Genomic DNA, 14,756 nt, shown 5'->3' with positions numbered 1-14,756 from the left:
TAAGGGTGATGGTGAGGTGTGTGTGTGTGTGCATGCACACGCATGTGTCTCTGTCTGTGGTACTGGTATCTGGTGGGCCAAGGCCAGGCATACTGCTATCTTGGAATGTACAGGAACACTCATATGCTGACCCACAATAAAGAATTCTGAGCAAAAACATCAACCAGTGGTGCTTAGGTTGAGAAGCCCTGATCTAGAGGAAGAAATGAATTGGATTTCCATCAAGAATCCTTTATAATCCTTGAAATCTAACTGGGCTTCATTGCTGACAGTTGAGTAGTATATTGTTCAAGCTTGTAATCTTTGGGCCTCACTCTGTCTTGAATATTCTTTTTTTTTAAGATTTTATTTATTCATGAGAGAGAGGTAGAGGGAGAAGCAGACTCCCCACAAAACAGAGACCCCAATATGGGACTCGATCCCAGCACCCCAGGATCACGAGCTGAGCAGACGCTTAACTTACTGAGCCACCCAGGCGCCCCTGTTTGAATATTCTGCTGTTGGTATTTGTATAATTTATTTTCTTACTCTTTTTCAGGTTTCTGCTCAAATGTCACTTCATCAAAATGTCTTTGCAATCTAAAACTGCTTCCTTCTCTACTTACCCTTAATTTTCTTAACATTTCACATTACCTAACACACACACATACTTATTTGTTGTCTGTTTCCCGCCAGCTTTAAGTTCCACGAGAGCAAGAATCTTTACTGCTGTATCCCCTGTGGCTCAAACAGTGCTGGGGTATATAATAGATGATCACATATTTATTGTTAAAAGAATGAATGGCATGAGTCTGTATTGTGGTAAGCTTGTGTTGTTTATTTTGGTAAAGCCCTATGTTTTAGAGATCAGATGTGCAGATGGTAAGGTTAACAACCTTTTGTGAAAATTAAGGGCTTCTTACCTAAGTCCTCACCTGGATGTAGCATAAGCTGAGTGTATCTGCTAAGCAAGGATTAAAAAGAAATAGGTCTTTGATCTAGAATATGAATCAAGTACTTGAAGTTGTATTTACTGTTCTTCAAACTTGTTTGACCATAGTAAATATCTGAGACATCCTTAAAAATGGGAAATCTGAAGTCCCTCCCCAAATCTACTGAATCAAAATTTCTAGAGGAGAAACCAGGACATCTTTATTGAAAATAAACAGGAAAAGTATAGTTTTCAACAAATGATGCTGGAAGAACTGTATTTCTACATGCAAAAGAATGAAGATTGAACCTATATTTCAAACAATATATAAAAATTAGTTCAAAGTGGATCAAGAACCTAAAGAGTTAAAGCCATAAACTCTTAGAAGAAAACATAGTGGTAAAATTTCATGACCTTGGATTTGGCAATAAATTCTTAACCATGATATCATCAGCAAGAGCAATAAAAAAAAAATGGATAAGTGTGGCTTCATAAAAATTAAAAACTTGTGCATTAAAAGACAATGTTAAGAAAGGGAAAAGACAGTCTACAGAATAGAAAAAATTATTTGTAAATCGTATATCAGATAAGGATTTACTATCCAGAATATATAAAGGATCCTGCCACTCAACAGCAAAAGGACAAATAACCTAACTTAAAAATGTCAAAGGACTTGAATAGACATTTCTCCACAAGGAATCCGTAAAATCCTAAGTATATACCAAAAAGAATTGAAGGTGGGTTCTTGAAGAGATATTTGTACCCCTATGTTTATAGCAGTATTTATAATAGCTACAGGTGGAAACAATCTGTCAACAGATGAATGAATAAACAATGTATGGTATATATGTACAATGGAATGTTATCCATCATAAAAAAGAATGATGTTTTGATACTTGATACAACATGGATGAATCTTGAAAGTATTCTGAGTGAAATAAGCCAGACATAAAAGGACAAATACTGTATGATTACATTTATATGAGATACTTAGGCAAGTTAATGAAGACAAAGTAGATTAGCGATTACCAGGGGCTGGGGAGAGGAGGGTAGGGGGGCTTCTTTCTTAATAGTTATACAGTTTCTGTTTGGGGTGATGAAAAGTTTCAGAAATAGATAGTGGTGATGGTTGTATAACTTTGTGAATATAAACAGTGCCACTGAATTGTACATTAAAAATGGCAAAAATGGCAAATTTCATTTTATATATATCTTACCACAATAAAAAATTAATAATGTATACCAAAAGCTGTTGAATTGTGTACTTTAAGAGTGAACTGTCTGGTATGTGAATTATACCTCAGTAAATCTGTTTAAGAAAACAAAAACAGGCATTTATGTTTGGGCAGCAGTACCAAAGAACAAAATTGGGTTGATTTTGGCCAGGAAGAATATAAGGTAGATACTGGCAATTATCTGTTATAAACATAAAAATTCTTTCTAATTCTCTCATGGCAGGAGCAGCAGTTTCCTAGTCAGGGTGATGCAGCTGCAAAATACACCTAATAGGTAAAGAAATTGTTGGACATAATGCAATTGTGAATAACTGAAACAAGTAATATTAATGAGATTAAAGTACTTGTGCACACTTTCAAAATTTATATATTAAGGAATATCTTCAAATATTTATGTACTATGTTTGTTTTGGTATGTTTCCCATTATAGGGAAATTGTGAGAACTTTATCAAATTAAACTTTTTGGTGGACTTCATATACAGATATATCATCCAATCATTCTCCTCCCAGTTTAGTAATTATATTTCCATCTACAAGGCACATAACTTAAATTTTTAAAAAATTTTGTTGTGGTAAGTACAGTTAACATAATAGAGAACAGGAGAGAAGTATGCTTTAGTGGGAGAAAAAAGGTTAAGACAGTAAGAAAGCTCTGCCCATGAATGGAAAATATCCTGACCATTTCTCAGACCATACCAGGTATGGTCATTTATCTCATTGGGATCCCTGTTACTTCCCCTAACCTTAACGTCCCTCACCCAGGGAACTGAGAAGAAAATTGTTTACAGAGGGCTGCTATGTTCAGTTATAAGGCGTATGGTGTAAGTAACTTAAATAGTGCCAACTCAGAGAGACCTGTACTTCTATTTTTTTGAGACCTACACTTTAAAAATCCAGTACATCTTGCATAATACTACATTGTATCTCTTTAAGACTGCAATAAAATGGACATAAATGTACCATCTGTATTGATACCTAAGGACCAGAGCATACTGTATGTAAAATGAAGTGCACTTATTAATTCTACCTAATTAAAAGTAATATAGTATTTATAATGACCAACATTTAATTAACAACTTTATCTTAAAGGTTTTGTAGTTACAGTATTGTAAACTTAAAAATTTTAAAGTTCTCTTCACAAGAAAAGAAAATTTGTAACTTGTTAACTAGACTTATTTTAGTGATCATTTCACACCATATACATATACTGAATCATTATATTGTACCTCTAAAACTAATATTAATGTTATGTGTCAATTATATCTCAGTAGAAGTTTAAAAAACTTTAAAATGTGGGACCATATATTATGTTTGAAGTTATAGTGGATGTAGATGTTTGACTAAAAAGATTGTTTAGATTTATTGTGTCATGAAGAAAAATATGTTCTATAACATATTTTAAAGTGATCATCTAGATCTATAGATGCAAAAAAAAAAAAAGCCTGAAAATCCTGATGCAAAATTGCCTTTTTTACAAGCAGAAGATTTAATAGTGTCAAGAATCCTTAAATCTGTGTTCATCTATTTAGTACAGCTTCAAGTGCAGATGAAATATCTGTGAGACTGTTTCCCCCCGTTTAACAAAAAATTGAAGGCTGTTTTTAATTTTGCTGAATTTTTTTCTCTTGGTAATACAGTACTACCTTCAAGGGCTTACATCTTGAGAAAACCTGAACTGTTATATTTAAGGCTGAAAAGTTTGATTATGATGCTGGGAACAAATGCCAGTGGAGACTATGCCTGTATGTTATTTGGATTGCTGTTGTTTTGCTAATGTTCTGTTTTAACCATTATTTTGAAAAGTGTGATTTTCAAAATGTGAGATTTTTCTAGAAAGGCACATATAACAACAGATACCTGTACTTGTTTGTTTTTTCAGACCTAGCATATTTTCGTGCTTTTTTTTCATTGCTCAGTGTTTCCTCTGCTTCACAGTTACCTTGAATCCTAGAATCCACACCTAGCCATTCTATTGTCTTCCACAGCTTAAATTCCAACTCTGTGATATGCTGCTGACAACCTTCTCTACCATCTGACAGAATGAATTGTTCTCTTTTGTGTTTTCTTTATAACACTCATTTTATGTGTATAAGTCCATGATTTTTAGTAAGTTTAGAGTATATAACCATTGTTCTCCAAAGATTACTGGTGTCCATTTATGGTGATAACTTTCTCAACCCCAATCCCAGATGACAACTCATCTGTTTGCTTTTTTATGGATGTTTCATGTAAATGTAATCTGTGCAATATGTAGTTTTTTGTGTCTGGCTTTTCTTATTCAGAGAATGTTTTTGAGGTTCATCAGTGTTATATATCAGTGCTTTATTCCTTTTTATTCCTAATTAGTTTTCCATTGTATGGATATACCACATTTTGTTTATCCATTCATCAATTAATAGATATTTGGGTTAACTTTTCGGCTGTTAAGATGCATTGTTACTTAACTTTGCATATAAAAATCTTCATGGAACACTTTTTTAAGTGCAGGTGTTTGGGCCTGAGTGTTAGGAGATTCAGTTGTGTTCCAAAAATTGGGAACCATTAGGTTAAGGTTTGGGAATCAGGTATGGATTAGTTCCAGTATAGTTGCTGGATAACTTCAGCATAGTTAATCTCTTTGATCCTCAGTTTCCTCATTTATAAAATGGGCATAATCATGTAGTTCATCTCATAATTAAGAATATTTGTTGAGCTCTTGCTTTTTTGCCCATCACTGCATTATGCATTTAGGTATACAGTAGTGAACAAAATTGGATTCTTGTTCCTGTATAGTTCATACAAGTTCAGAAGGGGACATAGACATTAGAGGATAAACACCTATAATTATTATAAATCCTTTGAAGGTAAAGTACAGGGGTGATGTTGAGAGCATGTAATAGAGATTTAATTTAGTTTGGGCAGACTCAGGAAAGCATACCCGAGGATTGACATGTGAGACTTGAAAAACCAGAGAAGGGATGACAGGAGGAAAGAGTTTTTGAAGCGGAAAGAATAGTACACACTGAGACAGAAGGATCTTGGTTTGGTGCTTTTAAGAAATAGAGGTGTGACAGGAGTATAGTGATTAAAGTGGTCAGATTAGTATATTTAGAACTTATTCTAAGGGCATTGGGAACCTATTTTAAGTATTTTGAGTTAAGGCAGTGATATGAAGAGATTAATGTACCTTAGTACATTAGATCATTAGTGTTACCATAGATCGTCCTAGCTGCTGTTTGAAGAATGAATTGGAGGTGGCTTAGATTAGTTGTGGTGAAATGATGGCCAAATAAAAATTTGTATTTAGCAGGTAGCATTTACGGGACTTGGTTGCTTTTAAATGTTGAAAGGGTCACTCCCCCAATTTTCTGGGAGGAACGAGTTGGGTACTCTAAGTCACCATATACAGAGAGAAGATAGAAGAAGGAAGGTTATTTTGGAGAGGGAAGAAGTTGGGAGATAGTTTGTTGTTTAGTTTTGGGAATTTTAAGTTCAATATGCCTTTGTGAATAAACCAAGTGGAAATGTTAACTAGTTGTATATGTGGACTAGGGTTCATAAGAGATTTGTTGGTGTAGGGTATGTATTATTTTAAAGTCTTTGGAGTAGGTTTTAAAAAGCCTAGGGCAAAATTCTGGAGGAAAAATATAGGTTAAAAAGTGAATAGGGGTGCCTGGGTGACTCAGTAGGTTAAGCATTCGACTCTTGATTTCAGCTCAGGTCTTGATCTCAGGGTGTGAGTTCAAGTCCCGCTTTGGGCTCCATGCTAGGCATGGAGCCTACTTAAAAAAAGTGAATAAAGGGTAGGAGGAATTGAGTTCTGATGAATTACTAATATTTAGAGCCTGGATAGAAAAGGAAACAACAAAGAGAAGAGTGACCAGTAAGGTAGGAGGAAAATCAGGAAGAGATAAAATGGAGTAAAAACCAAAGGAAAAGAATGTTTCAAGAAGGAGGGTTCGATCAACTGTGTTTCATACTGCTGAGTGATTAAGGATTAGAAAAGTGTTCATTTGATTCGACAACATGGAAGTCAATGATGACTTTTAGTTAGCTTTTATTGCATAGTGAATCACCCTGAAACTTAGCAGCTTAAAACAACCACCATTTATTTGGCTCCTGATTCTGCAGGTTGGCAGAGTGTGGCTTAGCTGGGCAGCAGCTGGACAGTTCTACTCATCTGGGTCAGCTTTAGTGATCTCTCACCTGGGCTTCCTCATGCATCCGCAGGTATACATCTGTGATCACCTGCTAGTTTGGCTGGGGCTGGCTTGTTCATGATGATCATGGCTAGAATAACTGGGACCTCTCATTTTCTAGTGGAATAACTTCTGGGCTTGTGCACTTCAGTAGAGTTCCAAGAGCAGCAAGTCAGTAACCTCAAAGGCAGAAACACTAAGCTTGCCAAATGTCCCATTGGATCAAGTCATAAGATCATTTCAGATTCAAGGGCTGGAAAAACACTTTTCTTGATTGGAGGAGCAACAAGGGTGTAGATGCAGAGAAGGGAAAAATCTGCTGCTGTTTTTGAAGTCCGCTACAATGATTATGGCAAAAGCATTACTGCTGGTGATGGTGGGTGTTGGAAACAAGATTGTTAGTATAAAGAGTAGATGGGAACTGAAGACGTGAAGGTAGGAAATACACTTTTTGAGAAGCTTGACTGTGAAGGTAATTTGAGAGAGAAGATAGTAGTAGCTGGAGGGGTATTTTTAGTCTAAGCAGGTGTGCTCTAGTATTCCTTCCACTCAAGAACAGAGTCTATTGGGTGCTAAGAGAAGGGATCTAGTAGACACAGGGTACTTATGCAGAGGAGAGAGGAGACAGCTAGTGAGGTCAGTCTTTGTGGGATTTTGTGTACCTATGAGAGGATTAGTTTTTGATAGAAGGCTAACATACTTTCTAATAAGAGGAAGGAATGAGAGAATGGGTATAAATACAGTAGGTGGGCCAGTAGATTAGTGATGGGAGACTGAGGGAAGTTCCTGTTTGTTAGAGCTTCTATTTTCTCAGTGAAATGAAGGCAAGTTTAAGAATAGGGGGTTGTGCAAGAATGTGTACAGCGTGAGGTTTGATGTGCATAGAAGAATACATAATTTTATTCCCCCACTGAATAGGACATTGAGCTGATGACTGACTAGAGAAATACCAGTCATTCAATAAATGAGAGATACCATCATTATTAATATAAAAAATACTATTTTAAAAAGATTTAACAATACTTTTTGTACTGTTAGTTAGAAACTGGTACTAGTTGAGATGTTTTAGGTCCTGGGTCTCTTTCTCTGTTTGAACCAGTTAAGTTTAACCTTACTCCCTTCTGTAAGATTGATGATCCTTAAAAAGAATGTAGGCAAGAAATACATTAAACATTTTATAAATAAACATTGCCAAAAATATGAACAAAATGAGTTTGTTTTCTGAAAGGACTTCCTGAACCATTTAAAATTACTTTGCTTTATCAGAACTCATAGGGATAACTACTAAATACACTTAATTTGAATTTAAAAAAGATTATTTCAAGTTACATGGTGCCTTAGTGGTAACATTGTATATGGAAAAAAGCTTTTTGTTCGAATAGTTGGAAAATAGGTAAATGTGGCCTTAAGGTTATATACTTAGGGAAAATTAACATAATTTATTTATCTTTTATTCTCTTAGAAAACACAATAGCTTTTTAATTGTCCCTGGCCTAAGAATAAGCCTAACTTCTTCTTTGTAATGACTGTGTACTGGAAGGGTTGTCTTTATGGAGGGCACCATCTGCTGGTTATAAGAGGTACCGGTTGTGGGAAGACTGCCCTTTGCAGTTTCCAGACTCTTCACAAACCTTTTTTCCTTCTAATTCCACCTTTACCTGAGTAAAGTCCCAGGAAGAAAAAGGGTTTTTAATAAACATGGCAAAGTAGGGATTCTAGTAGTGGTTTGATTTGATTTGTGACCCTGAACTTGTCACAGATTGGGTTTTTAAGCAAATTCATCATGAAAATGGCAGATGCCTGTCTTTATCTCTTCTCACATCAATTAAAAAGTGATTCCTATTACTCTTAACCTTGCTCTTCTTTCCCATTCACTGAAAGGATCTTTAAATATTTTTGCTTCAGTCTTATTTCATCTTAACACTTATTTACATCTGATAATATCAGAATGAAGAATGATGATACCATTGATTTTTGTTCCTAGAACTGTCAGTATGATTTTTAAAGATACTGATATGTTTCCTTTAATTAATAATCATTTTATTTGAACTTATTCAAAGATTGTACAAGCTGTTTAGTATTAGAATATTTTCTTGTGTTTTATTTATCGTTCATACTGGACATAAAAATGTAAATATAACAACACATTGCATGCAATGAAATTAACTGTTTTCTGAAGGTATGCATTTCACATTACCCTGAAAACAGGGAAATTCTGGATTATCATGGTTTTGCTATAAATTGGTGAAATTTGTGTACATGTTAAATGGAGAAAGGAATTTGTCCTTTGTTTTATAGTGTTATATAGTACATAAAATGTATTCTGACACTGGTCAGTTTTATATATTTTTTAAGTACAGTTGTTATTTTCTCATTTTCAGTGTATCTACCCTACCTTAAATATGAGTAATTGTAATTCCACGGAGATGAAATAAATTGTCAGATAATTTCTTTGACAGTCTTAAACCTAAGAGGAGCAGCTATATATCACCATCTCTTATTTTTATTTCTGATACAATTGAAGATCCTACGTATTTCCTATATCCTTCCCTTCTTCCTCAGCATTGCTCCCTTTCCCTCTTCTTTGCACCTTTTTTCTCTTTCTTTACACCTTTCCCTCTTCTTTGCACCTTTTTCTCTTTCTTACACCAGTTTGCTGCTTATTCCTATTATTCTCTGAAAACTTCTTTCTTAAAGATCACCTTGCCAGGTCCAAGGGAGTATTTGCTGAGGTCGTTTTGTATGTTTCAGTAGTATGTATTTCTGAAATATTGAGCACTGTATGCCACCACCTCTTCATCTTCAAACATTTTTTTCGAGGCTTAAAAAAATTTTTTTTTGCTTTTTTACCTTTTCTGACTCTCTTCTCTTTTTCTTCCTGTCCCCTCCCCATATCAGTATAGATGTTTACTCAAGGTTCAGTCTTGGTGTCTTAGCTAATCCTACACATTTTCTTAACTGATCTTGTAAATTCATAAAACGTGAGCTGTACATGGTCCTAAAATATTTTCTGGCCTTGGTTTTTCTCTAAAACTTCAGATCTACATTTTTAGTTGCCTTCTAGACCAAATTTTTTTCCCAAGACTTAATCTCTTGATCGTTTTTCTCTATCTCCATTATTATGAGGGCAGAGATTTTATGTATTTTGCTTATTATTGCATTTCTAGTGTCTAGCATAGTATATTGCACTAAGTAAATTCCCAGTAAATATTTAAGTGATTGACTTTCAAGGAACAAAGGTTTGAATCTTGTAATCATCTTCTACTTCTCTTATTTTTTTTTTCTACTTCTTTCTTAAAATCATTCATAAGTCTTTGAATCCGTTTTCTTATTTTCCCATGATTGCCTGCAGTCAGCTCCCCCTTCTGACCTGGAATTTTGTAGCAGTTTCCTAATTGGTTTTACTGTATTTGATTTGATTTTGCCTCTCTCTGGTTTGTATTGCCTGTTGTAGCCACCATTTCTTAGAAGAGTTCTGGTCATTTATTCAGCAAGGATTTCCAGAGTACCTGCTCTGTGCTAGGCTCTGTAATAGATGCTAGCATAAAATTGATATGCTATCCTTGGCTTACAGAGCTTACAGCCCTAGTAAGAGAAACAGACATAAAATATGTTCACTAAATATGATGTGGTAAGTGCTGATTATGATGTGTTCAAAGTTTTTAGCTGTAGGGGGAGGAGCCTTGCTCTGCTTGGAGAAGTCAGGGAAAGTTTAAACATAGACTTACAGACTTGAGTGAGAATTTGAGGTACATAGAGTTTGCTTGGTAGACAAGGGCCAGTAAATATGTCTTATGCTGAAGAAACAGCTTATATATATTCATGGAGATATTTCAAATCTGCTTCTCCTGTTTATAAAACTGAAGTGCGTACTGAGTAGACCTGCCCCTTTGTTGGTTGGCTCTTATCTTTTCTTCCTTAGCTCCTTTTACTTCCTTCCACTTTTTCCTTCAGTCACACTTCTAGATCCTAAGTAACAAATTCTGAACTTTCTTCTCTAGGTTAGTAACACATTCTGAACTGTTTTCTCGGTCCTTTTTTTTGTTCTATATATTATTACCAAGTTCACTCCCATTCACTTACAGAAGTGGGCTTTCTTTCAATTTTTTATTTTCTAAGCTTGTTATTTCTGTTAGGATAATTTTAGAATTTATTGTGATTTAATTATTTAGGGGGACTTTGTTGAATAGATTTTTGAGATCCGCCTTACTCATTTTGCCCTATAGTCACTGCTAAAGAGTTATGCAAGTAACAAGCACTTGACAAATTTTTGACTATGACAAATTTTTTGACTATGTGGATGAGTTTATTCTGCAAAGGCACCATGTCTACATTAATTTAGTTGCAGTTTGTGGTTACAGTTGTGTATCTCTTGTTAGGAATGGTCAGCATCAGCTTTTACTTCTGTCAAGGAAAGGCACAGACTTTGTTACGTTCCACGTGCTGTGGAAAACTGGGAATCCTGTCACATTTATTTAACTTCCCCTGAAATGATTTGTTCTGGGCCTTTGTTAAATATCTTCTTTGGTTGAAGGAACACAGCTATGACTTTGGTTCTTGCTTTTCCTAACCTGAGGTCATGTAATTGTTCTTCTGCATTATATTCTAAAAGTTTTTATATTTTGCTTTTATATCTAGGTCACGAATCTACCTGGAATTCATTTTGTGTAAGGTGTGAGGTATAGGTATGATGTTATTTGGGGGGGGGCTATTAGAATGTCTCAGAACTTGAAAAAATTTAAAAAACTTAACTTTATTGAGCTATAATTTACATAGCATAAAATTAATAAATTTTACCTATTTCAAGTGTACAATTCAGTGATTTTTAGGCAAATTTACTGAGATGTGCAGTCATCACCCTCATTACAGTTAATCCTTCAGTGGATTCGGGTGCCTGGGTGGCTCAGTCATTAAGCGTCTGCCTTCGGCTCAGGTCATGATCCCAGGGTCCTGGGATCCAGCCCTGCATCGGGCGCCCTGCTCAGTGGGAAGCCTGCTTTTCCCTCTCCCACTCCCCCTGCTTGTGTTCCCTCTCTTGCCGTCAAATAAATAAATCTTAAAAAAAAAATCTTACAATGGATTCTTTTTAGTTTTTTCATCTTGAGCTCTCTGCAGAGTCCAGTAGTGTTGGCCACTCTCTGTCTTGAATTGAAACTTGGTGTACCCCCCTACTTTCTGATACGGCTTCTCTGCATCTTCTCCCTACCTCTTTGATCATTTTCAGATTGCTTTGCAAGCTCTTTTTTGTCTGTTTCTTAAAGACGTGTCTTCTCTTATCTTTTCTCACTTTACAAGACTTCCTGAATGCTCTCATCTGTGCCTCTGGTTTTAACTGTCATTGAGGATTCCCAAATCTGTCCCTAGCTCAGACATCTCTTTGGAAATCTAACTGCCCACTGGCCGCTGCCATCATCATCATCATCATTTTTTCCTCCTCCTCTCCCCCCCTCCTCCCACTCCTCTTCTTTTTTCCCAGCAGATGGGGCAAAGCATTTTATTTCCCAGAGGGTACTTGAAAATCCTCTAATTTTTTTTATAAGATTTTATTTATTTATTTGAGAGAAAGCAAGAGAGATCACAGAAGGAGAGGAAGAGGGAGAAGCAGACTCCCCTCTGAGCAGGGAGCCCAATGCAGGAGGGCCCATCCCAGGACCCCAAGATCACGACCTGAGCCGAAGGTGGATGCTTAACCCACTGAGCCACCCGGGCGCCCCAATCTTTTCTTTCTTTAAAATGGATTTATTGGGGTGCCTGGGTGGCTCAGTCTGTTAAGCTTCTGCCTTTGGCTCAGGGATCGAGCCCCATATCCCTGCTTCTCCCTCTCTCTTTGCCCCCTCCCCCCAACTCATGCTCTCTCTCTCTCTGTGTCAAATAAATAAATAAAATCTTTAAAAAATTGATTTATTGAATTGTAACTGATACAGAGAAAAAAATGCATGCTTATTATATACAACACCTGTGATACCATTACCACACAGCTGTCACTTGAGATAAACACAGTTATTACTTCTAAATGTTTCCTTGTGTCTCTTTGCTTTTTTTTTTGTAAGAACACACTTAACATGAAATCTACCCTCTTAACAAATTCGTAAGTGTACAACACTGTATTAAGTGTAGGTGCTATGTTGTATAGAACATTCTACAATTTAATCATATTGTCTAACTGTTAACTACACACATGGAATAACAAATCCCCATTTTTTCCTCTCATCTCCTGGCAACCACTATTTTTATTTTCTGTATCTGTAAGTTTGACTTTTTTTTTTTTTTTTTTTTAAGATTTTGTTTATTTATTTGACAGAGACAGCCAGAGAGGGAACACAAGCAGGGGGAGTGGGAGAGGGAGAAGCAGGCTTCCCACTGAACAAGGAGCCCGATGCGGAGTTCAATCCTGTGACCCTGGGATCATGACCCAAGCCAAAGGCAGACACTTAACGACTGAGCCACCCAGGTGCCCCAAGTTTGACTATTTTAGATACCTCCTATAAATGGAATCATGCAGTATTTGCCCTTCTGTGACTGACTTAAATCACTCAGCATAACATCTTCCAGGTCCATCCATATTGGTGCAAATAGTAGGATTTTCTTCCTTTTAAAGCCTGAATAATGTTCTGTTGTATGTATAAACCTTTTTTTCTTTATCTATTTATCTGTTGATGAGCATTTGGGTTCTTTCCATATTTTGGCTATTTTGAGTAATACTGCAGTGAAAAAGGGTGTGCAGATACCTCTTAGAGTTATTGATTTCCAATTTTTTTGGGTATATACCCAGGGTCAGGATTGTTGGATCATATGGTAGTTCTATATTTAATTTTTTTGAGGAACCTTCATACTGCTTTCCATAGTGGCTGCATCATTTTAGAATCGCACCAAGAGTGTACAAGAATTCTTTGTTCTTCACATCTTTGTCAACACTTGTTAGCTTTTGTTTTTTTGATAATGGCCTTCCTTACAGGAGTCAAGTGATATCTTGTTCTTGATTTGCATTTCTCAGTGGTGAAAATAGGAAGTTTCCTTCTAAGATCAAGAACAAGACAAGGATGCCCACTCTTGCCACTTCTATTCAACGTGGTACTGAAGTCCTACCCAGAGCATTTAGGCAATAAAGTAAAGGCAAGAAATAAAAGGAATCCAAATTGGAAAGGAAGAAGTAAAATTCCCTGTTCACAGATGACATGATCTTATATGTAGAAAACCCTTAAAGACCATTCAAAAAAATTTGTAGAATAAATTCTGTTAAGTTGCAGGATACAAAATCAACTTTTTATGTACTACCAGTGAACTATCTGAAAAGGAGATTAACAAAAGAATTTCTTCACAATAGTATCAAAAAGAAGAAAGTTACTTCACAATAAACTTTACCAAGGAAGTAAAAGACTTGTATACTGAAAACTGCAATATGTTGGTGAAAGAAATAAGACAAATAAATGGAAAGATATCCAGTGTTCATGGATTGGAAGACTGAATATTATCAAAATATTAGGCAATATTTGGAACTTTTTTGTTTTCTCTGATCTTTTCTTACTGATATGCCTCGCTGCTGTTTTCATATATTAAATTTCATGTATATAATATGAAGGGTCTGTTTCTAGGCTAATATTTCCCATTAATCCTTTTTTTTTTCTGCACCAGTACTACATCATCTAAATTACTTTAGCTTTATAATGGGTTTTAGTATTTGAGAACGAATCCATCTACAGTGTTTTTCTTCAAGTATCTTGCTACTTTGGCCTCTTGCATTTACATATAAATTTTTAAAAAATTTGCCATGTTTCAAAATCAAAACCTAGGCTTGATTGGGATTGTACTGACTACATAATCACTGGAAAGATTTGCTATCTTTATAGTATTTGAAACTTCCAATCCAGTCTATGATATCTCTTTATTTATTTAGGTTTTCTTTGATTTCTATCAGTAAAGCTTTATGATTTTCTCTGTAAAAGTACATCTTTTGTTAGATTAACTTGTAGTTTATGCTCTTCTATGTAAATTGTATTTTTAAACTTCCTATTTGCTATTCATAGGAATACAGTTGATTGGTTTGCTTTTAAACCTTTTTATTTTGAAAGAATTATAGGTGTAAAGTTGCAAAAATAGTACATAGAATTCGGTAACCCTTCACTCATCTTCTGCCAGTGGTGACATATTTTGTAACTGAAGTACACTATCAAGTAAGGAGATTGACATTGGTATAATGTTAATTAGATTACTGATTTTATTCCGTTTTCTCAAGTTTTTGCACAATATTTTTTTCTCTCTCTCTTTGTCTCTGTGTAGTTCTGTATATTTTGATCTTGTTTATAGATTCATGTCATTACTATCACAGTCAAGATACAGAATTATAAAGGAATTCCATAATGCTACCTCTTAGTCTCATCTGTGTACCCTAGCAACCACTAATCTGTTCTCCATGTTTATAGTTTTGTCATTTT

At 35.4% G+C, this 14,756-nt stretch overlaps 1 protein-coding gene across 4 annotated transcripts in view; it reads left to right on the top strand.

Moving 5' to 3' along the window:
• The window catches only part of PDS5B (PDS5 cohesin associated factor B), a 203,986-nt gene that overhangs the window by 60,141 nt on the left and 129,089 nt on the right, over positions 1-14,756 (top strand). For 2 of the 4 annotated variants that reach the window (XM_073894710.1, XM_073894711.1), the window contains exon 2: positions 2,369-2,419. The exons of the other annotated variants lie outside the window; for them this stretch is intronic. In XM_073894710.1, coding sequence (XP_073750811.1) covers positions 2,394-2,419 — 26 coding nt within the window. In that variant the 5' untranslated portion in view covers positions 2,369-2,393. The remainder of the gene's footprint in view (positions 1-2,368; positions 2,420-14,756) is intronic. 4 annotated transcript variants of the gene reach the window in all.

This window comes from Callorhinus ursinus, unplaced genomic scaffold, assembly GCF_003265705.2.
Source record: "Callorhinus ursinus isolate GAN/ISIS: 27379988/994484 unplaced genomic scaffold, GSC_fseal_2.0 scaffold7, whole genome shotgun sequence".
In the NCBI taxonomy this organism is placed as follows: Eukaryota; Metazoa; Chordata; class Mammalia; order Carnivora; family Otariidae; genus Callorhinus; species Callorhinus ursinus.
The sequence above is the reverse complement of the archived record's forward strand: the minus strand, read 5'-3'. Positions and strand labels throughout refer to the sequence as shown.